Here is a 26,005-nt window from a genome sequence, read left to right as displayed (position 1 = left end):
CCCAGATGTAAACACTTTCGGGTCCACGGCGTTTGTAAACGGAGGCGTTCGTAAATGGGACTGTTTGTAAACCGAGGTACCACTGTAACAACTTTGGAAACACTCTGGTGTGAACCAAGTTGCCCCCTTTTGTACGGTGGAATCCTAATAGTCCATTTAAAGTTCTATGAGCTAATAGTGTGCTTGATTGCAGACCATTTGCCTGTTCATACAACAGTTTTAATATTTGGGAAAGGCTCGTCTTTTGGAAGAGCTCTTGTGGGCTTCTCTTCTGGTTCTCTGGCATCCAGCTTTAATCTTAGGACATGTCCACACCAGTGTTCCTTATTATATTTCATGTTCCCACCCCTCCCTTGCCCTTACTTTTTAAAAGTAAGGATCTGAACCATTACATACTTGATCATGGCCAAACTTTATCATGGTATTAAATGCCAAACATGTTCTGCGTGTTCATGCCTCCACATTTAAGGATTGTGGGCTTGGGATTCTCTCGCCCAAGCAATGCTGAATTTGCACATAACTGCATCCATGCACCCACAGGCTGTTCTGCTGGATAGTAGAGTATCACATTTAGCCCAAATGGAGACCTTCTTTCAACTTCCTTTTGCCCATTCTTACCTGGTAGGGATTGCCAGCCTATGCCCACCTTGATTGTTGGGCTACAGCTCCCACAATCCTTGGCCATGCTGGTTGAGTGTGAGTGGAGTTGGGAGCCCAGCAATCCGGAGAACCACATCTTTCCCCTGCTGCAAGTTTAGTATTCAAATTGAGCAGTCCTAATGGCAGCCCTAATGGCCTCGGTCCAGTATACCTGAAGGAGCATGTCCAACCCCATTGTTCTGCCCGGACACTGAGGTCTAGCGCCGAGGGCCTTCTGGTGGTTCCCTCGTTGCAAGAAGCCAAGTTACAGGGAACCAGGCAGAGGGCCTTCTCAGTAGTGGTGGAACGCCCTCCCACCAGATGTCGAAGAGAAAAACGTCTACCAGGCTTTTAGAAGACATCTGAAGGCAGCCCTGTTTATGGAAGCTTTTAATGTTTAATAGATTGTTGTATTTTAATATTTTGTTGGAAGCTGCCCAGAGTGGCTGGGGAAACCCAGCCAGATGGGCGGGGTATAAATAATTTATTATTATTATTATTATTATTATTATTATTATTATTTTATTCAAATGTTCATTGCATCTAATAATCACTGATGTCACCATGCCTGCTGCCTGGGCTCTCTTTTCAATGATTTGATTACACTTGTTTGTTTAGAAATGCCGGAAGATGCTGGGAGAATTCACAGGACCTTCATGTGGCGTTGATGGCCCTTTCACCCCGGATGTTCATTTTTGGTGCTGCATTTTATTTTTTACCACCTTTATCCTGTCGAGTACGCTGAAGAGATTTAAGACCAGTAACTATTTTCCAACAAGAGTAAGTAGATAGCAGCAAATTTAAACCCCTGACAAGTGTGTTACAGGCAACCCCAAACTTCGGCCCTCCAGATGTTTTGGACTACAATTCCCATCATCCCTGACCACTGGTCCTGTTAGCTAGGGATCATGGGAGTTGTAGGCCAAAACATCTGGAGGGCCGCAGGTTGGGGGTGCCTGCTGTGTTACAATGACTGGCTGAATTACTTTTCTCTGTCCTGCATAATTACCACATTACCCTGGTCACATGGACAGGCTGCAATTTTGTGTGTGTGTATATAGGGGGGGGGAGGACTTTCTGCTTATCTTCACCTTTACCTTGTGTGGTAAATTAAGGCACCTGGCATTTACCATGGGGAGGGCCAATAGGTGGCCCTCTTTGTAGCCAGCATCTGGAGCAATGGCAAAGGAGAGGCATTGCTTCTCTCTCTTTCACAATGGCAGAGTACAGAGTTATAGCAGATACAATACGGTAAGCAGCAGCAGGTGAGGGTCAGGTATCAGGGAGGGGCAAAGTTAGGGTTGCCACCTCCCCTCCTCTTCTATTTCCTGGTCAGCAACAGAAATGTGACTGACAGGAGATCAGGTGAACGGAGGCTCCTCACCTCACTATGCCATTTGCTACCGAGTGCAGAGACTTCATGGGCTGTATGAAGGAACTAATGAACTAAACGAGACATTTTACTTGCTTGGGTTCTGTGCTCAGCTTTTACCTGCATTTTGAGTTGTAATCTGGATTCAATTAGACAAAGCGTTTTCTGTGAATGTTGCCCCACCTAGGCTGGTATTGTAACCCCCCCCCCAAAAAAATCTGCCCTTACAGTATGTGGCTTGGCTCTCCTGCTTTTAGGGCATTTTTTTTAGTATCCACCTATTCTTGACTTTTGCTAACTTATTTAATTATTTTATTTATGCATTTACACCCTACCTGTCTTCCAAGGTGGCGGGCACAATTCTCTGCCTCCTGTGAGATGGGTTAAGCTGAGAGAAAGTGATCATCCAGGTAGCTTCATGGCTGAGTGGGAATTTGAACCCTTCCTCCAAGGTCTCAGTCTGACTCTCTAACCCAGGCACCCCCAACCTGCAGCCCTCCAGGTGTTTTGGACTACAATTCCCATCTTCCCCGACCACTGGTCCTGTTAGCTAGGGATCATGGGAGTTGTAGGCCAAAACATCTGGAGGGCCGCAGGTTGGAGATGCCTGCTCTAACCACTACACCACAGTGGCTCTCATACTGCATTGTGTTCTGGATTGTGTGCATTAATTTGCAAATAGGATAGTGTGCAAACAGTCCTGCATTGCAGTGAAGGGGCTTAACTCATGGTTTTCTGGCCTGCAGTCCTTTTCAGCCCCTGTCTCAGCCATCTGCATGCTAATTAACCTGCTAAGTGCTCTGATAACCAACATATATCCTCTTGCTGAGCCCTCTCTCGCTCTTTTTTTTTTTTTTGCAATAGGTTCGTTCAGCAGTAGGTGATTTTGCTATTTTCATTACCATTGCTACCATGGTTATAATTGACTACTTAGTTGGAGTCCCATCACCAAAGCTACATGTTCCCAGGGTCTTCAAGGTAGGCACCTTTCTTTTGATGATAGATTTGATGTGGCTTCTTAAGTGCAGCTAGCTTTTTGGTATGGAAAATAAGATATGTCCATGTGATTGGGGCAGAAGAGGACAGCACCGTCCCAGGTTTTGTCTCTGTTCTGGGGGAGAAGTAATATTTCATAGCTAAATGTGCCATAGGGGGAACTGAGGTTTGGAGTTGTGTTTACTAATTGCAGTGGATTGGGCAGAGAGATGAAGCTAGATAATTTAAGACTCTGGGCTTAAATGTCTTAGACAACACCTGCAGTATTCCTATACCTTTTGCTGAGAGGGGTACTGGACACCTGCCTTGATGGGCATAGGTAGATTACAGATGAGGCAAGGTGTAGAGCAGGCACGTCCAACAGGTAGATCATGATCTACCGGTAGATCACTGGACATCTGTGGTAGATCACTGGCTCCCGCCAAAGCAGCTCAACAACTTTAGCTCCCCTAAAAAAAAGCTCAACATTTTTGCCCTGCACCCCCCAAAAATGTGGCTTTCTTTCACCCTAAAAGAAGGTCAACAACTTTGACCTGAACCCAAAAAAACCAGGGCTTTCCTCCTCCATAAAAAGCTCAACAACTTCGACCTGAACCCCCCAAAACAGGCCTTTCCTTCATAGAAAAAGTTCAACAACCTTGACCTGAAGCCCCCAAAAGGGGGTAGATCACTGCCAGTTTTTACCTCTGTAGTAGATCACAGTCTCTTGGGAGTTGGCCACCCCTGGTGTAGAGTACAGGAGGCAAGAGGAATTCATGGCTTGAAATAAGCAGGTGGGTGTTTAAAAGCAGAGTGGGAAGCAGAAAGATGAAAGCACTAAAGAATTGTAGAATTGGAGGAAGCCTTGATTGAAATAGAAGTTGGTGGCTCTGTCGTTCAGTCAAGCCAGAAGTGACACTGTAGAAACAAGCAAAAGTCGTGGACAGTCCCATCATAACTGAAAATGCTTGAAAGATGCTTGTGCATGGTAAAATATTTGTGTCTTGCACGTGCACCATACAAATTTAAACACTATGGACCAGGACTATGTGTCAATAATGTAGCAAGAAACAGTCTATAATGGCCATCTGCTCCTGGGTAGCAATTTGCTTTTACAGTTCTACTCTACATACCTCTGCAGCAGGCATGGTCAAACTTGGCCCTCCAGATGTTTAGGGACTACAACTCCCATGATCCCTAGCTAACAGGACCAGTGGTCAGGGATGATGGGAATTGTAGTCTCAAAACATCTGGAGGGCCAGCTTTGGCCATGCCTGCTCTACAGCAATATATGGTATTGCTTTATTATATATAATACAATATAACAGTTCTACTATGATAAATAAGGGACGCAGGTGGCGCTGTGGATTAAACCACAGAGCCTAGGGCTTGCTGAGCAGAAGGTCGGCGGTTTGAATCCCTGCGATGGGGTGAGCTCCCGTTGCTCGGTCCCAGCTCCTGCCAACCTAGCAGTTTGAAAGCACGTCAAAGTGCAAGTAGATAAATAGGTACTGCTCTGGCGGGAAGGTAAATGGTGTTTCCGTATGCTGCTCTGGCTCGCCAGAAGCAGCTTTGTCATGCTGGCCACATGACCTTGAAGTTGTACGCCGGCTCCCTCGGCCAATAACGTGAGATGTGTGCCGCAACCCCAGAGTCGGTCACAACTGGACCTAATGGTCAGGGGTCCCTTTACCTTTACCTTAAGAAAAACACCCCAAGGTTGGATTCAGGGGGCCATGTTTATTCTTCTCTGCAATTAACTTTTTGCTTTGTGAAGCCTAAAGCCCTCTGCTGAACTTGGCATGTGGCTCAACTCCACATTCCCTTAAGTGGTGGTATTCAAATGTCCTCCCCATCACAGTGCTAAGGAACCCCAGCATGGCCAGCTGTGGGATCCCTACATGTTGCGGATGAATCTTGAGCTTATTCTGGAGTACACAGTTCAAGAATTCTCTCCAGGTGTGTGTTATAGGGAAAGATTGGTAATGGCAAATTGGATGTCTTTTGGGTCGTTTGCCTGTCGTTACCCACCTTCTCAGTGAGAACCTCCACTAATTTTGTGAGGGTTTCCCATTGTTGCTAGGATCAAAGTTTGAAAACCACTGCCTGTGGGTATTGTTACTAGACAAAAGTAACCAATCAGGATTGCTGACCGCAGGGGCTGCTGCATGACTTATTGAATACAGCACCAGAGTAGGTCTGCTGTCCTCTCTTTTCATAGCTGCCAAGTCTCCCGTCTTCCCCGGGAAACCCCCGTTTTTCTAGATGTTCTCATCTGAAAAAACGGATTTTTTTGTTTTCCCCCGGTTTATTCTGGCGCGACGGCCATTTTGGAACTGGGCGGAGCATGCTCAGAAGCGACTTTTGATGCAGCTCTGCCCAGTTCCAAAATGGCTGCAGTGCGACTTCTGGCGCGACGGCCATTTTGGAACTGGGCAAAGCAGCATCAAAAGTCACTTCTGAGCATGCTCCGCCCAGTTCCAAAATGGTGGCAGTGCTACTTCCGGTCTGCTACGTCCAGTCTGGTCCCTTATTCCTCCCACAGGAACTTGGTAGGTATGTCTTTCTTTTCCCATACCTCTCTCTGGTCACGCAGGCCTCTTGTTGTATTGTAGCCTTCTCCAGCCAGGTGCCCTCTAGATGTTTTTGATGGCAACTTCCCTATTTTATTTATTTTATATTATACAGTATTTACCAATAACATTGTGCCCGTTATCATATTTAATACATCCAAGGTTTACAATTGATCTCTTCCATATTGACTACGGGACCCGGGGGGCGCTGTGGTCTAAACCACTGAGCCTAGGGCTTGCTGATCGGAAGGTCAGCTGTTTGAATCCCTGTGACAGGGTGAGCTCCTGTTGCTCGGTCCCAGCTCCTGCCAACCTAGCAGTTCGAAAGCACATCAAAGTGCAAGTAGATAAATAGGTACCGCTCCGGCGGGAAGGTAAACGGCGTTTCCGTGTGCTACTCTGGTTTCACCAGAAGTGGCTTAGTCATGCTGGCCACATGACCTGGAAAAACTGTCTGCGGACAAACGTCGGCTCCCTCAGCCAGTAAAAAAAGATGAGCGCCACAACCCCAGAGTCGTTCGCGACTAGACTTAACTGCCAGGGGTCCTTTACCTTTACCTTTTTATATTGACTCCAGTATAAAATGCACATTGCCCAAATAAGTTGGAACTTCCATAATCTCTGGCTATTGGCCATGCTGGAAGGGGCTGATGGGAGCTGGAGCTCAACAGCATGTGGAAGGCGATGGATTGAGGAAGAGTGGTACCTTGGAACTTGAACGTAATCCGTTCCGGAAGACCATTCAACCTCTGAAACGTTCTAGTTCCGAGCTGCAGCTTCTGATTGGTTCCTGCTGCCAGTGGAAGCTGCTTCAGATGTTTGCGTTCTGAGGGACGCTCGAAAACTGGAGCACTTCTGAGTTTTCAGCTATCGGGAAACGAAACGTTCAGCAATGGAGCCGTTCGAGTTCCTAGGTGCCACTGTCTTTCATAGGGCATAGGCCTATTGCCAGGATATGTGTACCTGATCTGATGAGTGTCTCAAAACTGTGAATCCTTAGGGTCCTATCAAAATGTCTGACCCCCCTAGCATATGGAGAGCATTTTTAAATCCTAGAATTTTCAGGACAACAAGAAGAATAGCAGCTGAGACTGGGCTGTGCACAAACACTGTGTATTATTCTGCAGCCAACAAGAGATGACCGTGGGTGGCTCATTAGTCCAATTGGTGAGAATCCCGGGTGGACAGTAGCAGCAGCTATCATCCCAGCTCTGCTCTGCACCATACTGATATTTATGGACCAGCAGATCACTGCGGTTATTGTGAACAGGAAGGAACATAAGCTTAAGGTAATAGTATACTTTGCTTGTTGAGGTCTGCAATACTTTTATTTCTGTTACTATGATATGAGAAGTAGACTCTTGCTGCCTACTAGGCAGCAGCATTGTGGTGGCATTAAAAGGCTCAGATGAAAGATACTTAGTCATGCTCTTTAATTTCAGTGGGTCTGCTCTGAGTAAAATGCCACCCATTGGTTTTAATCAGTGCTTTGGTCCCATTGCTATTAGTAGCACATTAGACTAATGTAAGCCTCAGTGATTTTAATGGGACTAAAACATTACTACTAAAGCTGCAATCCTTATCTGGGAGTAAATCTCATTAATCTCAATGGGTCTTGCTTCTGGGCATGTTTAGGATTGCAATGTACAACTGGATGCAACCTCTTGCTTGCAGGTATATTTTATATATATATATATATATATATATATTCTTTGTCATCCTAATCTTCAGGTTTGGGGAAGTGCATACCAATTTTAAAGCTCAAAAATTAGAGAAATACAAATCCATTAATAGCTTTTTTGGAAGCTGGTGTACTTCACCCTTGCAGTCCCCTTGCTTAGGACTTCACTTCTGGGTTTTGTGTATGTAAAAGAGAGTATTTCTTGTTGCGGTGATCACTATTCAATTAAGGCTGCAATCCTGGGGACATTTACCTGGAAGCAACTCTCAAGGCAGTAGGGCTTCCGTAAGCATGCTCTTAAAATGGCAGTCTGGAGTCCTTGGCTTTTGAGTAAGTTTACTTGCTGTTTCAAACTCAAGTTCAATATTCTACTTCATGAATTAATCCCCCCTCACTGCCCAACAAGCAGGTGTACAGTCATACCTTGGTTTAAGTACGCTTCGGTTTGAGTACTTTCAGTTTAAGTACTCCGCGGACCCGTCTGGAATGGATTAATCCACTTTCCATTACAGTGGTACCTCTACTTACGAATAACTCTACTTACGAATGTTTCTACTTACGAATGGAGCTCCGTCCGCCATCTTGGATGCGGTTTAGATAGGATTTTTTCTACTTACAAATTTTTAGATAGGGTTGCTTCTACTTACGATTTTTTTCTCCCAATGCATTCCTATGGGATTCGACTTACAAATGTGCGTTCGGAACGCATTAAATTCGTAAGTAGAGGTACCACTGTACTTTCAATGGAAAAGTTCACCTCGGGTTAAGTACGCTTCAGGTTAAGTACAGACTTCCGGAACCAATTGTGTACTTAAACCACTGTACTACCTTTCTATTTCTGACAAACTGAAGTACCTGTCATTAGATACCTTAAGTCATGCATGTGCACACAAAATTGCTGGCATAATGCAGCCGATTGGTGATCATGCCTTTTTGATTCATGCCTTCCTCATGGCTTCTCCACTGTTCCTAGGAGCCATGTATTGCACATGTACACAGATCAGCACTAGAAGATATATGGTGCAAGAATAGCAGTGAGGGAAAGATCAAACCCAAATAGAACAAGAAGCAAAATAAACAAACGTTTTGCATTCAAAAGATTTCCAGGTTTCAACATTTTCAGAAGGGGCTGACAAAGCTCATGCCTGAAACCTCTGGAGAACTGCAGCGATTCAACACAGACAGTACTAAGCTAAATTAAATGAAAACGAGTCTGTATAAGACAGCTTCTTGTGTCCTTATGACTGACTGCATTTATGAGTTGATTTGATAAATGTAGCTCTGCAATTACAGTAACACATGCAAGCAGAGGCCATGGAGACGAAATTGCCTTTAACTGGCAGTGAGAGTTGTATGGGTAGGAAAGCAGATGTCCTATGAATGGGAGCCCCAAAGGGTGAGCACCACAGCTGAAAAGGCCCTCCTGAGCATCTTTATACCACAGTTCTTAACAATGTCAAGGAAGGCTGAGCAAGAGCACGACCTTCTGGGTGCATCTCATGCTACTACATTTTTGCAATGTAACGAATAAAAACTGTTGTTCCACTCAATCAAATGCCTTCCTGGCAGCCAGAAACACATAATTCATGCTTCAAACAAAATAAAAGAATTCCTTCCAGCAGCATCTTAGAGACCAACTAAGTTTGTCATTGGTATGAGCTTTCGTGTGCATGCACACTTCTTCAGATACCAAGTGTGCATGCACATGAAAGCTCATAACAATGACAAACTTAGTTGGTCTCTAAGGTGCTACTGGAAGGAATTCTTTTGTTTTGTTTTGACTACGTCAGACCAACATGGCTTCCTACCTGTAACTATAATTCATGCTTGTTTCTGTTGATATTCACTTTCAACAATTACATTTATTCCTTTTCTCATGTTGTGAACTGAAGCCCAACTGCTTCTAAACTCTGGCGGTGATTAATATATTTAGAAAAATTCCACAAGTGGCCAATACGACCACTTATTTTATTTTCATCTTTTCAAGTATTTGAAAAATGGGAACAGGTCTGATAATTACCTAAGAATTCTGTGATAAGTATTAGTCTTACAAAAATCTGTTATAAAATTGCTTGGAAACCAACAGTTTATTGGGTTGTTTCAATAAACAAATAACCTGTCTCATGTTTTCTTCCATAGGTAGGCTGTTTAACATTTCCTCATCTGCACTGCTAATTTTAGGTATATCCAGATCACACACAAAATGCCCTCATTAGATCTAGGTTATCTGATGAATAAACGGCTTTATAAAATTCAAAAGGCAAAGTTACAATTTCTTTTTTTGTTTTGTTTTTGATAATCTCTTTCCCTGTTCTAAATTCATCAAGATGGTAATGTTCCTCTCTTGTTTGTCCACAAACGTGCTAGCAAACTTACTTATCAGCTTTATTGCCTTTCTTGAAATAGGCCTGCTTAATAAATAAGTAGATAACGTTCTGCTTTTAAAACAACTTGCAAAACCCAACAGTTTTCTCTTGACCTCCCAGCAGATCTCAGGGTATGGGAAAATACATTTGGGAGAAAGTGTGCTCTCTAAGAGATTGTGTGTGTGTGTGTGTGTGTGTGTGTGTGTTTTTTTTTAACTAGTTCAAAGTATTGCCCAAAGTGAAAGAATCTTGTATGTGACAGAGGTTGGATAATCTGCTTCTTACTTGCTGTCATCTTCCATGGTATGAAGAACTGGAGCCTGACCTTTGCCATCAGGTGTCCTGTGACCTCTGTTGCATTTCAAGCATGTGACAAACCTTTCTCTATAACTAGTTAGTACCGTGTTTCTCCGAAAATAAGCCATACCCCGAAAATAAGCCATACCCTGAAAATAAGCCATAGTGATAGGCAGTTTAACCTTGTAGGTTAAACTGTACCATACTTAATAAAAAAATAAGACATCCCCTGAAAATAAGCCACTGTGTTGTTGTTTTTGAGGGTGTCTTATTTTTGGAGAAACACGGTATTTGATAACTCTCTGAATATATAAGCTTCTAGCTGCCATCTGCTAATGACTTATATCTCCACAGAAAGGGGGAGGCTACCACTTGGACCTTCTAACGGTGGGCGTCATGATTGGTGTGTGTTCAGTGATGGGGTTGCCCTGGTTTGTTGCTGCCACCGTTCTTTCCATCAGTCACGTGAACAGCCTCAAACTGGAGTCCACCGTGGCAGCTCCTGGAGAGCAACCTAAATTCCTGGGCATACGCGAGCAAAGAGCTACTGGATTGATGATTTTTATACTAATGGGCCTCTCGGTTTTCATCACTGGTGCATTGCAGGTAAAAGGAACATTCAAGGTTACAATATGTCAATGACCCCATTTTTGGGGGAAGCTCTGTAATTAGATGGTGTTGAGAAACCAGCTTCGGCAATAGCGATTAACTCTGGATTTCTGTTCCAGAAGTGCACAAAATGGTATTTGCAGAAGGTGTTTTGGAGTGATGGCCTCATTAAATGAGGGCTTGATTTCCTTTCTGCTCCTCAGACTATAGGTACCTAGAGCACAGCTTTTTCTGCATCAAGTTGGAGCCAGATACTCAAAATAGCAAAAAGATCCTTTCTCTCAGCTCCCATCTGCTACTAAATTGACATGTAGACAATTGCACAGTTAGATCCCAATAAGTGTTAGGATTGCGGCCCATGTCTTTGCTCAGTCTGCATTTCATTGACAAGATAAGGGTTGAAAGAGTTGTCAGGAGATATCACAGAGGCAGGGAGGAGAGGCTGAGAAGGCAGATTTAAGCTTTCTTGGTGGGTCATTTAATATTATTTGCCAATAGAATGACAGCTAGGAGCTGTGCTTCAAGAGGTAGATGCATCCTATTAAGTGTGCCCCACAAATAAATATATAACTCATCTGTTTGTAATGCAAAGTTTGCTGCTTATTAGTTGTAGTTGTCTCTATTGACTTTTCACAACCAAGCCTTTATGAATTTTGCACTGTGCTTTTAAATGCTGTTTTTACTGTTCTTGCATGCTGTTTGGAGTGTTATTTTGGCAGAAGGTATGGTGTATAAGTGCTTGAAGTGAATGAATAAATGAATAAATATTGGAATGGTGTGTGTACTCTCTTTCCAGTTTATACCTATGCCTGTCCTCTATGGAGTGTTCCTATACATGGGTGTTTCTTCCCTGGATGGAATTCAGGTATGCAGTTTTACTGACTACAAGGAATCACAAAAAAAGAGGCAGATCAACACAATACACATTAGAAAAAGCAGTCTGGATATGTTCCACCATCTATTAAAGGAAGAACTTTCTTCTTTCCCCTATGTTTCTTTTCCTCTTTTTTTACCCTCCCCCGAATATCAATTTCAGTATTCCATCTTCTACTTCCACCCATCCTTTCCTTTCCCTTCACTCTTTCACACTACCCTGCCTTTTTTCCAAGGAACTCGGGCCAGTATATGTGACTCTCTTCCCATTTTATATTCACAATATCCTGGTGAGGTATATTCTATATCAGAGAGGGAGTTAGAATTATCGTAGGTTAGACTGAGAGATGGTATCTGGCCCAAGATAAGCTTCTTGGGGACCTAGTCAAACACTCTAGCTAGCACAGGCATAATGTCTCATGTTCTTTACCTGGGTGGGAGTTGGTTGTTATGCACCTGAAGACTTGAAGTTGGCAAAGGCCCCGGAAGGGTGCAGTGTTCCTCTCTGTGCAGCAGACACAGATTTCCACAGACCTAGAAGGGATCCTTTCTTGTGAGGCTTCAGCCCTATATACCTTCAGGTCGGACACTGAGGTCTAGCTCCAAGAGCCTTCTGACTCTTCCCTCATTGCGAGAAGTGAAGTTACAGGGAACCAGGCAGAGGGCCTTCTTGGCGAATGCCCTGCAGGCACATCCAACAGGTAGATCGTGATCTACGGGTAGATCACTGAACCTCTGTGGTAGATCACTGGCTCCCCCCAAAGAAGCTCAACAAGTTTTGCTCCCCTCAGAAAAGCTCAGCATTTTTCCCCCGTACCCCTAAAAATCGGGTCTTCCTCTTCCTAAAAAGCTCAACAACTTCAACCTGAACCCCTAAAAAACGGGCCTTCCCCCTTCCTTAAAAAAACTCAACAACTTTGACCTGAACCCCCCAAAAGGGGGTAGATCACTGCCAGTCTTTAACTCTGTGAGTAGATCACAGTCCCTTGGGAGTTGGCCACCCCTACCCTATGGAATGCCCTTCTGTCAGATGTCAAAGATAAATAATTATACTACCTTCTGAAGACGTCTAAAGGCAGCCCTGTACAAGGACACTTTTAATGTGTGATGTTTTGTTGTTTATGTATATTCAGTTGGAACCTGCGCAGAGTAGCTGGGGCAACCAAGACAGATGGGCGGGGTACAAAAAATATTATTATTTATTATTAGGCCTCCCCAACTGTAGCAACTCACAGCTATAATATAAGAGCACAACAATAAAACAATACATAGCATCCAGTGCATTGAAAGCACAGCATCCAAAACAGTACAGGTATATTTTGTAATTCATATAATAATATTAGTTGTGTATGTCTTAATTACTCCTCTTCTCCTTGTTTTGCATTCCCGCCTGCCCCCCCCCCCCAGATGTATAACAAGTCTTATTGTAGTGGGCTTTTGCCCTTTGGAACTAACACAAGGGTGTAGAAATGACTTGAATTTCATTTTTGTTGGCAGTAATCTCAAACCTCTGATGTAACACTGCACAGTCTGTTATGTCAAAGATTAGGATAGTGGAGTCTGCTTGACCTCAGCCGGCCCTCAGCCAGCCCCAACCTGCTTGCCTTCTCACTTACAACCAGTCCAGGGAGTAGCATGGCTGGTCAACTTCATAGTCATAGTGATGCCTTTGTAGGACTCAGCAGAGAGGAGGCTGGGGACAACTCCAGAATTAGTTTGTTTTGCCTTTCACTGGCTCTGTTGGTTTCTCAGCCCCTTCCACATTTGTGCCTTTCCAACACTGTGCATAAAAATAAAGGCTGCTTCATACGCAGTGTTGACACTGCAAGTTCCAGTGTGTGTGAAAGAGACAAAACATGTTGTTGTTTTTTTTGGGGGGGAGTGTCTTGAGTGTATAATTTTTTAAAGAAAATCTCAAAGTGGTGAACAAACTATAACGAAATAGCAAAATAAAACATTACAAATGAAAGTAAGTATGAAATACACATTTAAAGAAACATAATTAGCAAGAAAGCAAATGTCATCTTAAACATATACCTAAAAAAATAAAGATTACCGCAAAACTATACATTAAAGGGTTATTAGCAACCAAACAAAATGGCCGAAACAGAAGCTGCACCCACTTCTACCTGCACATCTCCAGTAACATCTCCAGTCAGTAGTGTTGCTGCTGCTTGCCAGGAGGTAGAGGGGCAGGAGCGAGGCGGTACTGAGGTTGGCATGGTGCAAATGCACTGAAAGGAGTGCAGGATGGGCTCCACGGGTGCATATTCACTGTGCTGACCTCATAAATGCCTCGCCCCTTTACCCTGTACTTCCAGGTAAGCAGCAGCAATGCAATGGAGGTCAGGTGAGAGGCAGCAGCCGACAATGTCTTCTGCTACGGAATGGGCTGCAGCTCCCTGCCTTTGGCAATGGGTGGCTTTCTTGCCTTTCAGTGTGACAGAAATCCCTTTTATTTATTAATATGAGAGATAAGAACTGGAAGACAGGGAATCATTTTCTAATAAAATGGAAAGGGCATTCTAGTGAAGATTAATATTGCTTTCAGGCTACACCCACATGCCAAAGGCATTTTGCATCTGTGTCTTGTGTGGAAAATGCCCTTAGCTATTTTATAAGGGTTTGTGTAAGGCAGTTCATGAAGTAGGCACTCTAGAGCAGCGTTTCTCAACCACTGTTCCGTGGCACACTAGTGTGCCGCGAGACGCTGGCTGGTGTGCCGCGACGTGCAGCGACGAGAAGGGTGATTTGCATTGTCACGTGCCTGGCGGCTGCCAATACTCAGCACTGACCCGCCGGAAAGCAATATTTGGCAAGTGTTTCTTATAGTCATAATTATAATATAGGGCGGCACAGAGTTAAATTTTTTAACTTTTTTAATGGTGGTGTGCCTCGTGATTTTTTTCACGGAACAAGTGTGCCGTGGCCCAAAAAAGGTTGAGAAACACTGCTCTAGAGTAATTTATGCCTTGTTTCAAATGCTTGGTTTATTCTGTTGTATGCTCTTCCTAGTTCTTTGATCGCCTGAAGCTCATTGGAATGCCAACCAAGCACCAGCCGGACTTCATCTATCTTCGACACGTTCCATTGCGAAAAGTGCACCTCTTCACTGGCATCCAAATGACCTGCCTCATTCTTCTCTGGGCTATTAAGGCATCTCGTGCTGCTATTGTCTTTCCCATGATGGTAAAAACCGATAACTTAATGCTGAACAGGCCATAATGTTATCACGTGGACCGAGATTGCACCTGTAAAAATTGGCCTCTGTTTTTGTGTCTTGCTCCTGTTAAAAAGCCCCATTTATTAATGGGAATTCTGCTCCCCAAATGGCTTTTGTGTCCTTAGCATATTTATTTGGTTACACGGTATTTATAAGTCAGTGTACATAGTGGATAACAGCAGTCGTACCAGAAGGCAGGTTAGCCACCCACAATTTAAGCAAATTGGAAGGGGTGGAAGGTGTCAGTAATACCACCACGAATATAAACATGGACTCTGATCTAACATCTGTGTGCAGTCCAGTTCAAATAGTTGGCAGTAGTTCCAATCAGCCTTATTTGGGGGGTGGGGGGAGAGATTCAATTCAGTTCCTCGCTGTCCCCGGTGCTGGCCCAATATATTTTGCTCCCTGAAGCAGAGCCCAAATTGTTCCCTCCCCACTAGGGTCAACACTTTTGAAATTTTTGCTGCAACACCAATTCCTGCCTTCATCTATCCTTCATCTGTCCCCATGGTGTTGTCTAAACCAAGTTGCTTTGCCCTGCTGCATGGAGAGCCGGCCCTGGCTTCCCCTTCGTAATAGCTGATTAAAAGGTAAAGGGACCCCTGACCATTAGGTCCAGTCGTGACCAACTCTGGGGCTGCGCGCTCATCTCGCATTATTGGCCGAGGGAGCCGGCGTATAGCTTCCAGGTCATGTGGCCAGCATGACAAAGCCGCTTCTGGCAAACCAGAGCAGCACATGGAAACACCGTTTACCTTCCCGCTGTAGCGGTTCCTATTTATCTACCGTATATTCCGGCATATAAGACGACTGGGCGTATAAGACGACCCCCAACTTTTCCAGTAAAAATATAGAGTTTGGGATATACTCACTGTATAAGAAATACGACCCGGTGTATAAGACGACCCCTGACTTTTGAGAAGATTTTCCTGGGTTAAAAAGTAGTCTTATATGCAGGAATATACAGTACTTGCATTTTGACGTGCTTTCGAAGTGCTAGGTTGGCAGGAGCTGGGACCAAGCAACAGGAGCTCACCCCCTCACAGGGATTCGAACCGCCGACCTTCTGATCAGCAAGCCCTAGGCTCTGCGGTTTAACCCACAGCGCCACCTGTAGTTAAATCACCTGTAGTAATCACCTGTAGCTGATTACTGTAGTGCTATTGTTTGATTGCCTTAGATGGGTTACAAACATGTAACCCCCCAAATTTTGGATCACCTCCAAACTGATGCCAAAGTTCATTTTGTGCCATTTTGTCTTGAAAAGCCCATGTTTTCTACCTCCACCCCACTCAAAACTGCGTAATTAATAGACGAGAGCCAGAGGTGTTCCCCCAAACAAAATGGCGCAAAAAGGACACAAAACTTTGGCATCAGCTTGGAGGGATTCATAATTTTGGGATGGCTCTCTTGCTCCCCTGTTTGCCTCCTTGCCACAAACAAAACTCTGCAGCAAGAATGACAATCTTTGCATAACACAGGATCATGGAAGAGGAGAGTAAAGGAAATCGTGTCTTTCTCCCCCTGTCTGGTACCCTTTATCTCCTTTGTCTTCATCTGTGTATTGTTCCAGCTGGTGGATTCTCTCATTAGAGTGTGAGTGCTCTTTATCTTTTCCCGCCTTTCCATATCTCTTTCTCCTTACTCCAACAAGGTTTTGGCATTGGTCTTCGTACGGAAGGTCATGGATGTCTGCTTTTCAAAGCGGGAACTCAGTTGGCTTGATGACCTTATGCCAGAGAGCAAGAAGAAAAGATTGGACGATGCACAAATTGTGGCAGAACAAGAGAGATCAACAGAGGTAAGCAGGTTTATTTCTTGCATGTATGTGCCCACCCTTCAGAATTTGATTGTGCTGTAGCAAAGTTAGGCACCGGCTCTAAGATCCTCTTGTACTTTCTTATTATCAAGGGCGGGCACAGACATGTTACTCTTGAGACACCCGTCTTGTCATTCAAGCCCTTCCTCTTTTTATAGGGCCTTTTTGATCTTTCCTGTGCTATCACCATCTAGTTCCCCCCAACTTTCTCTTATTGATCAGTTGCCAATCCCTTACCATTTTCCACCCTAGATTCATACAGCGGCGGAGGAAGCCGCTTGGACCCCTGGGGCAGCACACCCAAGGGTGGGGTGAGCTGCCCATAGAGGTGGGGTGAGCTGCCCATATAGGCAGGACGAGGGCGGGATGAGCCACCCATGGGGTGGGGCGCACCGCGGGGCCTCTGGAATCTGCCTGCCTTCTCCTACTTAGCCGCCCTATAGCTAGGGGGGGGGAGGCAGTGTGTGGACCGTTTGGGCAGCACAGAGCCTGTGTATGCCCAAGCCACCATGTCTATCCCAGGAGAGATATGTGGCTCAGGCACGCTGCAGGCCCCATGGTGAGTGCTGCCCAGCATTTCGTCACCCCCCTCAGTAGGACACCCGGGGTGGCCTGCACCCACTGCACCCCCTTCCCCCGCCCCTGGATCTGTATAACTGTATGCACACAGCATAACTGCCAAGTACCCCATTTTCCCTGGGAAACCCCCGTTTTTACTTACCTTTTCCCGGTGGTCCCCCGTATCACTTCGTCTTCCATTTTTCTCCATTATTTTCTCCTGCCGGCGGCCATTTTTTTTCTTTCTGATTTGCCCTTCTATGGGCACCAAAAATGGCCACTGCAGGCTTCAAAAGTCTCATCTACGCATGTCCGGAAATGCGTAGACGCAACTTCCGGTGTCGTCGGTGGCCATTTTTGGTGCCCATAGATGGGCAGAGCGACACCGGAAGTTACGCCGATGCAACTTCCGGTGTCACACGGCTGCCGGTCCTGGATTCTGCAGTCCGGGACTTGGAAGCTAAGGCACACAGGCTTTCTTTGCACAATAAGGAACCCTGCAGAAAGTGGGGTCCCTATGTGTACACACACACACACACACACACACACACACACTTTATACATTTATATGCTCTGTTCACATGTTCAGAGGAATGCATAGAGACTAAGGCTTTTTTCACATTCCTTTTTACCGTGCTTTGTTATAAAATGTTACTGTTCGATGTGCTGTTTCTCAAATCAGCCTTACGCCAGTTTTATGTGTCAAACAGGAGTCTGAAGGGATGAAAGAATCTTCGGAAGAAACTGTAGTTCAAATGCCAAATTTACTTACTGTACCAGGAGCTGGAACTCCACCACCAAAACCTCTCAAAAAAAATATCAACAGGTAAAAACACAAAATTGTGAAGCCAAAAAGAAAATATTAGCCTTTGGGAAGGTCATAAAATCAACACAAAAAGGGCATTCAATGGCACCAAATGAGTGATCAATGCTTGCTATAATTTTGGTGAATTCCAGATATCCAGAAATGGCATGTTTCCTCTTTTATTTTATTTTTTGAATATCTCTTATTTTGTGTTCCAGTGGCCTTTTACAATAGCAGGGATAGAAATTCAATTTGGCAATGCTGTGTTAATTAACATCTCTAGTGGGCAAGGAGACCATTGTCTCTATTCAGTCACAAATAAACAGAGCTGAACTTCTTGGTGAATTGCAATTCAGCAGTTTCCCACTGGAGCTTCCCTTTGAAATGGATTTCTTCAAGAATTGCCACTTTATGATCAGTGGCTGAGAGTCTACCAGGACACTCTACAACTGATCTAAATATGGCCATACTTGTTAGTCTTTCAGGTACTACAAAACTCTTGCGTTGATCTTGCATTATTTTGCAGTGCTTTTAATTTCACTGTCCTTGGAGTTAATCTCTAACATGCTTATTGCAGGCCTGACCCTTTAGAAATCAACATCACTGAAGAAATGTCTAAAACAACTTTGTGGAAGAACATCAAGCATAATGAATAAATAAATGCTCTAAATCAAGAGTAGAGGTATGGAGATTTCGCTGTACAAGTGACCCATGCAATCTTCAAGCCAGCCACCTAGAGTGGTTAATTTAAGGTACTGGTGAGAGCAGAGCATTAAACAATTTCACCCACCCCCACCCCACAAAATAGTGTTTTAAAAATAGCATGCTGGAACACAGCCTACCCAAACAGCCTACCCAAACAGCCTACCCAAACAGCTATTCCACATTCACTAAGGTGGATAGAACATAGCAGAGTGTGCATGCAGACACAAAACATTATGCTGTGGAAAGTCTTGCAATGCTACACTTTGGTTACAACAGTGGAACAATAATTAAGTAGTGTTAGGAGCTCCCTGTCTGGTAGCACATCTAATCTATTTCACACACTTGTTTCTGTGTGCAAAGGATATGACAGCGATTTGACAGTCGCTGATAGGCAAACGGACACTGTTTCTCATGCTCTCGGACTTAAGAGACATAGAACCATAGAATCATAGAGTTGGACGGGACCATGAGGATCATCTAGTCCAAGGTTTCCCAAACTTGTATCTCCAGCTGTTTTGGGACTACAATTCTCATCATCCTGTTAGTTAGGGATGATGGGAGTTGTAGTCCCAAAACTGCTGGAGACCCAAGTTTGGGAAACCCTGATCTACTCCAACACCCTGCTCTGCAAAATATAAGTCTTAAGCAGACCTCAAGGGGCAGTCATTGGTAATATGCCACCCAGTGCCGTCTTAAGCATATCTGGCGCCCTGGCGCGAAGATCCCTCCGGCGCCCCCCTGCCCCGTTTCCCAGCGCTGCTGTCTGGTGGGCACAGCCACGCAGCGCCCCCTGGCGGCCCGGCACCCTAGCGCCCTGCGCCACCCAGCCTTGCCGTAGGGCCGGCCCTGATGCCACCCTGTGTGAGGCTAAAATGTGATGCCCCCTGGCTCTGGCTTAAGGCAGGTAAACAAGGCTCTGGCAAGGTCCTAGAACCCTCCCTTCTCCTTCCCAAAGCCTGGTAAACACTTGCCTGGCTTGGGAAAGGAGACAGGAAGAGACTCTAGAACCCCGTAAGAGCCCTCATGCCTCCTCCTTCAAGCCAGGCAAGTGCTTACTGGACTTTGAGAAGGCACCCAGTGCCCCAGCGCCCCTTGTGTTACCCTAAATCGCCTTTGATAGAAGAAGATGGAGCTTGGAGAAGAAACCACATTGATTCCTACTTTCAGAATGTCCAGAACTGATATATCTCTAATAGCATGTTTTGGTTCACAGCTTTGCCATTCATGCCCCTCTGTTTTGGACGAGGAGCAGCACATGAAGATGACTCAGGGAAGAGCCAAGACATGCAGGCAAGGAAGAAAAATACTTTTGCAATGGAAAAGGGTGCAAGCAAACTGCCCCAGTACTTCCTTCACACAAGTAGCTGGGTTCATATTAAAAAGCCATTCAGAAGTGTTTTGAATATCCTTTTGTGTGCTTCAGTGGGCATCCTAATTATCTTCAGACCAGCAAATCAAGACGCACATGCAAACAATGAAAATTCAGTGTTAAAGCCTCTCTCTCTCTCTCTCTCTCTCTCTCTCTCTCTCTGTGTGTGTGTGTGTACATTTGCCGTGTTGCAGTTTCTTAGCTATAGAGAGACTGCTTAAAGTCTCCCTCTTCAGTGTCTGGTTTTTTTTAACTGCTTAAACTTTGAATGTACAACACCACCACTATGTTTGGATTTTCTTTTTTATTCTTTGTATTTACTTAATTTTTTTTTTGCAGAAATAGTTCAATTAGGGTTTGTCTGAGTTTCTGTACTGAATCACAGAAGCAACTGATAAGAGAAAACTTACAAGAATACGTGGGGTGGGGAATGGCCATGTGAAATGCTCATTTTAGAAAAAAAAATAAGTCACATTAATTTAATTCCTTTGGTTGTTGTTGTTGTTTTTGCAGCTACTTTATGCTAAAGCCCTAATTCATCAGAACATTTACATGTTTCAGTCACAATATAGACATGGGCCGAGCATATCTGTGTTGATTTGTCTGTGTGTGATGTTCATGGTCCAGGTAAATGCAGCCAAGCCATTGACTGTAGCGATGTAAATGAGCTAGCAGGCTAGAGAAGGGCAATTGTGTCAACAGCTATTGATGTCACAATTGGCACTCTCTTGACAAATCCCTGCGGCTCAATGGATTATGAGGGCAAAAGTGGACTGATATGGGGAGAGCAGCAGTTGAGCCCAGAAATGTGATCAGAAATGTTGAGTTCAAAGGTTGAGAACAGAACAACAGGCATCAAAAGTTGCCTTTCAGGTGATTGGGCCTGGAGTCTCAGTGTCTCAGTGCTTGGAAACTTTGTTCATGATATTCTTCTGCCCCTTTGAAATTAATAAGGTCAGAGCTTATTGATCTGCTAGACAGAAATTTGTTTCTTCATCATTCTGTTTTCTGTTATCTTTTGAGAACATCGGGGTTTTCAAACATGGTCCTTGTGTGCCTTTTCAGGTCAAGAAGTGGACACCCCCAAGTGTTAATTGGCAAAGAAATGATGACTAGGATGGCTGCTATTGGCCCAAGTGATTCTTGGTCAATTGAATTGATGGCATGATTTCAGGTGCCCCTAGGGCAGGTTTCAAGGAAGCCAACCAACCAGTTTGCTCCATTGGGGCCCTGTGCATTATCCACTTCTGCACATTACAAAGCAGGGACTCACTCTGCTTCCTCGCCCATCCAATCTGGTGCTTTGACTATGTGGCAGGGGGGCTGATGGTAGCATATGAGGAAGTAGTTTATGCTTCCAAAGCTGCTGGAACCTCAGATGAATGCATAGCATTTTGACCATCCTGGGTCTAGAACTTTTAGCTGGCCCCTCAAAATTCAGAGAAGTTAAAAAATTGAAACAGACAAGAAAGAGATGAGAGTGGCCTGCTGACTTTTCAGAACAAGTCAATAATATCTGCCCTGGCCTCTGCTGCCTTTTTGTACCCAAGAGCCAGGTTGTGTGTGTGTGTTGATTTCCTCATAAAGCAGAGCTCTGCAATGGCCAATCCATGCTTTGTCAAATCCTTTGAGGGACAAGGCAGGCATGATAGGCCAGGTGAGTAGGTCAGGTTCTCCAACCTAGACAGAACACTTGTCTTTTCTCAGTTGTTTCCTGTAGGTTTGTCTGTAGCAAGTTCATTGACATTTTCAGAAGTTGGACATGTGTTTATTGAGGACACATTGGGAAAGAGGGTACTAACATGGGAACAACAATACCACATGCTTAAAACTCATCTAAAGCTATTCCTTCACAGTAGAAAACCCTGGAACAGAAGTTCTGTGATGGAGACGCTTAGCAGCGATTCTTGCTCCTAAGATATTTTTTTTATGGCAGTTTATACTGCAAACCTTAAGCAGTTTCATTCCACCTAGATCTAAGTGCAATTTAGATCTGTTACCCTTCCATGAAATTGAAGCCAAACTACATTGCTCATTTCTCCTATTCTCTCCTCATCAATATTCCTTCATCTTTTGGCTTTGTGAAGAAAACCAGCATGGTGGAAAGAGTTGTGAGTCGTTTATTTTCCCTGTAAATGTTTGCCTCAAGAGTGGCTGGGGAAACCCAGCAGGATGGGCGGGGTATAAATAATAAAATTATTATTATCAAGACCCAGAATGAAGATGTGAGACTCAAGAACTGGACTGAAAAGAAGAGCACAACTTTTATTGATAGACAACATGAGCGGCAATGAGCAAAGTTCTTCCTCCTTATCCCCCTTTCAGAGTATGAGTTCTTGGTGATAAGGTGAGGGCCAGGAGGTATTGGCTCCTGCCGTCTGCTTCCTTTGGGTGACAGTACCCTGGATCAGATTCTTGTGCTGCATTGCTGACCCTTTTACACAGAGGCAAGTAAGGGAGGAGCAAGCACTTACCTACACACTTAAATCCCACTCCCCACTATTGACTGCCATCCTTGCCAGCTGATCTGGCTCTGCTTTGCAGTCTTGTGTTCCAAGGGTGTGAGCAAAGCCAGCTCTCTCACAAGCACACAAAGAGCTGTGGAGAGGTAGTCAAAGTGGTATTTTTGTCCGTTTAAAGTGGCTGTAATTGTAGGGATTCCATGCTTTAAGTCCACAAACAATACTTTGGAGATCCTGAGCCATAAGGTGGCTAGATTGGCCTCTACTAGAGCCAGGGCCTTTTCAGTATTGGCCCCAACTTGGTGGAACGCTCTTTCACAGGAGACCAGGGCCCTGCGGGATTTGTCATCTTTCCGCAGGGCCTGCAAGACAGAGCTGTTCCGCCTGGCCTTTGGGTTGGACTTAGCCTGACCCCTGTGTTTTCCTTCCTCATGGCCTGGATTTATGGACTACTTGAAATGAGGCTGCATTTTAAATTTTAATACTGTATTTTAATCTGTATTTTAATTAATTGTTTTTATGTTTTATTGTGGTTTTGTTGGTGTGAGCCGCCCTGAGCCCGGTTTTTGACTGGGGAGGGCGGGGTATAAATAAAAATTTATTATTATTATTATTATAAGCAACCTTTAAGACTGGCAGGAGATCAAAGGCGCACATTTCATATCTGGGCTGAATTCCTGATGCTGAGAGTGGTTTATGAGATTATACAACTTGAAAAGAGGCATATATTTCATGGGGAAAAGGAGGCAAGAGGTCTGTTAGGTTACACCTGTTGTCCTTGGGACCAGAGAGCATTAAATGCCCTGCAGGAATGGGCATGCTGAATTGGTCACCTAATAATCCTAACCTGGAGGCAGGTTTGGGAGACAGGATGCAAATTGTTTGCAAAGTCACTGTGAACCTCGGGGTGTATTTTTTTTTTCTGACGCAAAATTGAGATTGTCTTAAGATACTTCATTGGTGAGAACATTTAGCATTAGGATTTGCTAGTTAGGATTTCAAAAATTCTCTCCCCTGCCCAGGTAGCATTAGTGAGTAGAGCTATGGCAAGTGGTAGAGAGATAATAGCTGCCAGGTAAGGGATTGAGCCAAGGCAGAGTTTGGTGAATTAGGAACATAACTGTGATGGGATTTAGCTGGTCAGCGTAAAGCAGAGGCAGAAAATAGTGTGTTCCAGGTGAATGGTAGCAGAATCAGGCTGCTCCTTTGTCACCGATGAAATATTGTTTTGATAACTGGGATTTGGGCCACTCTTAAATTCCCATTTGCTTGGCCATTTCATTGAAGTCAGAGGAACTCCCAGTAATTGTTAGGATTGAGGTATAGATGTCAGTGGCTTGAACTTAACTGGATGGCAGGTCAAATAATGGATGGAGCTGTACCCACCAAGCACCACTTTATTGAAACGCAGTTTTGAATTTCCTTTCTGACTTGAATTTCAAAATCTCCACCACTTGACCTGCCATGAAAGTTAAGCCGAGAAAAACCAGAGTATCTTGTTAACATTTGCATTCATTCTATTCGTGGTTCTCCTTGTATGCTAAGAGACAAAACCCTTAAACTGACAATTTGCATTTTCATGCCATGAACAATCAGCAACTTTACTTTCAGTTCTACCCTAAGCATCTCCCGCTTGTCTCTGCAAAAGGGCATTGCAATATTTGCTTGACAATCTTGATAGGAGGCAAGATATGTAGCTTCTCTTGACTCTAGGGGCATCTATGGCTAAACAAAGGAAGGCAGCATGAACTTTTAGGTACCCTTTACCGTTACACTGTCTGTAGGCCAAATCATAGAGGGCTGGATGCGGGCACTGAGCAGAAAGTGACAGAAACAATCTATTTTGGTCTAATGTAGAAAGGTGTCACTCCATGAGGATCTGTGGACCTACCGGGAACCATAGTTCAGAGTGGTTGGGGATTATTCTGGACTAAAGAAGTGTGTGTGTGTGTGTGTGGGGACCTGGACTTGAAGCAGGTCCCAGCTCCGAGAAGTGAAGACTTTTATCCAAGAGCTGTTGTCTATGGGAATTTAGGAAGGCAAGGAGAAAAACACAAAGCATGGCTGGGCATAGCCTAGTGATTTTGCTTGCAAAAATTGAAATGTATAGGGTGGTATGCAACTAGGTTTTACTCTACTCTGAGTCACTGAAATCCATGCACATTACTAAAGTTAGGTCCATTAATTTCAATGGGTGAGTAAAACTTTGTTGAATGCCACCCATTCAATTAAGTGGCCCTGCCAGAGGAGGCCTATGCAAGGACTTCTACCGTACTATGATAATGGGGTTCAGAGAATTTCCAGAACAGCTCATGGGGGAGGACAAGGCTGGGCAAGCAGATGGAGTTATCTGCTTAGTGTTACATTGAACTTCTCCTATAGGGTTGGGGAATTTGTCAAGATTTACATGAATCTTAGAACATGAACTTTTGCAACCTGAGTTCTAGCTACAGGCATAGCTGTCAAGTTCTCCCTTTTTTTAAAAGGGAAATTCCCTTATGCTGAATAGGCTTCCTCGTGAGAAAAGGGAAAACTTGACAGCTATGGTTACAGGTAGGTGTTGGTCTGCCGTAGTCGAAACAAAATAAAAAAATATCATTCCAGTAGCACCTTAGAGACCAACTAAGTTTGTCATTGGTATGAGCTTTCGTGTGCATGCACACTTCTTCAGATACCAAAAAAACCATGAAAACTCATACCAATGACAAACTTAGTTGGTCTCTAAGGTGCTACTCTAATGAATTTTTAAAATTTTGTTTCGACTATGGCAGACCAACACGGCTACCACCTGTAACTAGAACTATGGAAGGCACCACATTGAGCCACATTAAATGGAAGTCCAGGTATCTGAAGAAGTGTGCATGCACACGAAAGCTCATACCAATGACAAACTTAGTTGGTCTCTACGGTGCTACTGGAAGGAATTTTTTTATTTTGCAACTTGAGGCAGAGTAGTGCATTGTCCTTCCTTCCTTCCTTCCTTCCTTCCTTCCTTCCTTCCTTCCTTCCTTCCTTCCTTCCTTCCTTCCTTCCTTCCTTCCTTCCTTCCTTCCTTCCTTCCTTCCTTGGTGTGTGGATGTGGAGGGTAGTCAGCTGGCTAGGATTATTTGGTAGGAAAAAATCTTTGAGCACACTGCTGTTCCTTCCTAGCGCCATTCATAAGAGAAACCGCAAACCAGTTGGGCCAACCTAAGCCTTTATCCTGAGCAATCCCCAGTATTGATGGGGAGAAGGGAAATGGCTCATAGCTGACAGGGATTAGATGACAAATGTTGCGGGGTGGGGTGGGGGTGGGCATAAGCTTGACTCCAAGTTCCACAGTATCTCCCAACAAGCTTGTTGTCTGAAAGGCTTTAGATAACAGAATCTGTGTATGTTCTTAAGGCAGGATCTGTCTTCTTTGAAAATCACAACCCACGTGAAGTGCTTCATCATCCTTATTGAAGAAGGGGGGAAATCAAATAAAGAAAAGGTGCTGGCACAATTTTTCTAGCGTATTTTTTCCTCCTATAATCGCTACATATAGAAATAGAGAGATTATTTTCTTTTTAGAAATAAAAGAAAAAAAATATTTATTTTGTTGTAAGAGATGTAATTTCAAAAAAACACTCCATGTTGTAAATAAAATATGAAAATTGGAAGATTGACTCTGGCTACTTGTTTTGTGCACGATAAA

The 26,005-nt window shown here is 44.1% G+C and overlaps 1 protein-coding gene across 1 annotated transcript in view; it reads left to right on the top strand.

The window, feature by feature from the left end:
- SLC4A8 (solute carrier family 4 member 8) overlaps positions 1 to 25,002 on the top strand; it is an 80,822-nt gene extending 55,820 nt beyond the window's left edge. The window contains exons 16-25 of the mRNA XM_060271068.2: positions 1,258 to 1,419; positions 2,876 to 2,989; positions 6,687 to 6,848; positions 10,258 to 10,509; positions 11,309 to 11,377; positions 14,401 to 14,574; positions 16,266 to 16,412; positions 17,699 to 17,814; positions 18,371 to 18,475; positions 19,712 to 25,002. Coding sequence (XP_060127051.1) covers positions 1,258 to 1,419; positions 2,876 to 2,989; positions 6,687 to 6,848; positions 10,258 to 10,509; positions 11,309 to 11,377; positions 14,401 to 14,574; positions 16,266 to 16,412; positions 17,699 to 17,814; positions 18,371 to 18,449 — 1,275 coding nt within the window. The 3' untranslated portion in view covers positions 18,450 to 18,475; positions 19,712 to 25,002. The remainder of the gene's footprint in view (positions 1 to 1,257; positions 1,420 to 2,875; positions 2,990 to 6,686; positions 6,849 to 10,257; positions 10,510 to 11,308; positions 11,378 to 14,400; positions 14,575 to 16,265; positions 16,413 to 17,698; positions 17,815 to 18,370; positions 18,476 to 19,711) is intronic.
- The last annotated feature ends 1,003 nt before the right edge of the window (positions 25,003 to 26,005 follow it).

The sequence above is a fragment of the Zootoca vivipara genome, chromosome 2, assembly GCF_965207765.1.
Source record: "Zootoca vivipara chromosome 2, rZooViv2.hap1.1, whole genome shotgun sequence".
Lineage (NCBI taxonomy): Eukaryota > Metazoa > Chordata > Lepidosauria > Squamata > Lacertidae > Zootoca > Zootoca vivipara.
Note: the sequence above shows the minus strand (reverse complement) of the source record. Positions and strands in the feature narration are given on the sequence as shown.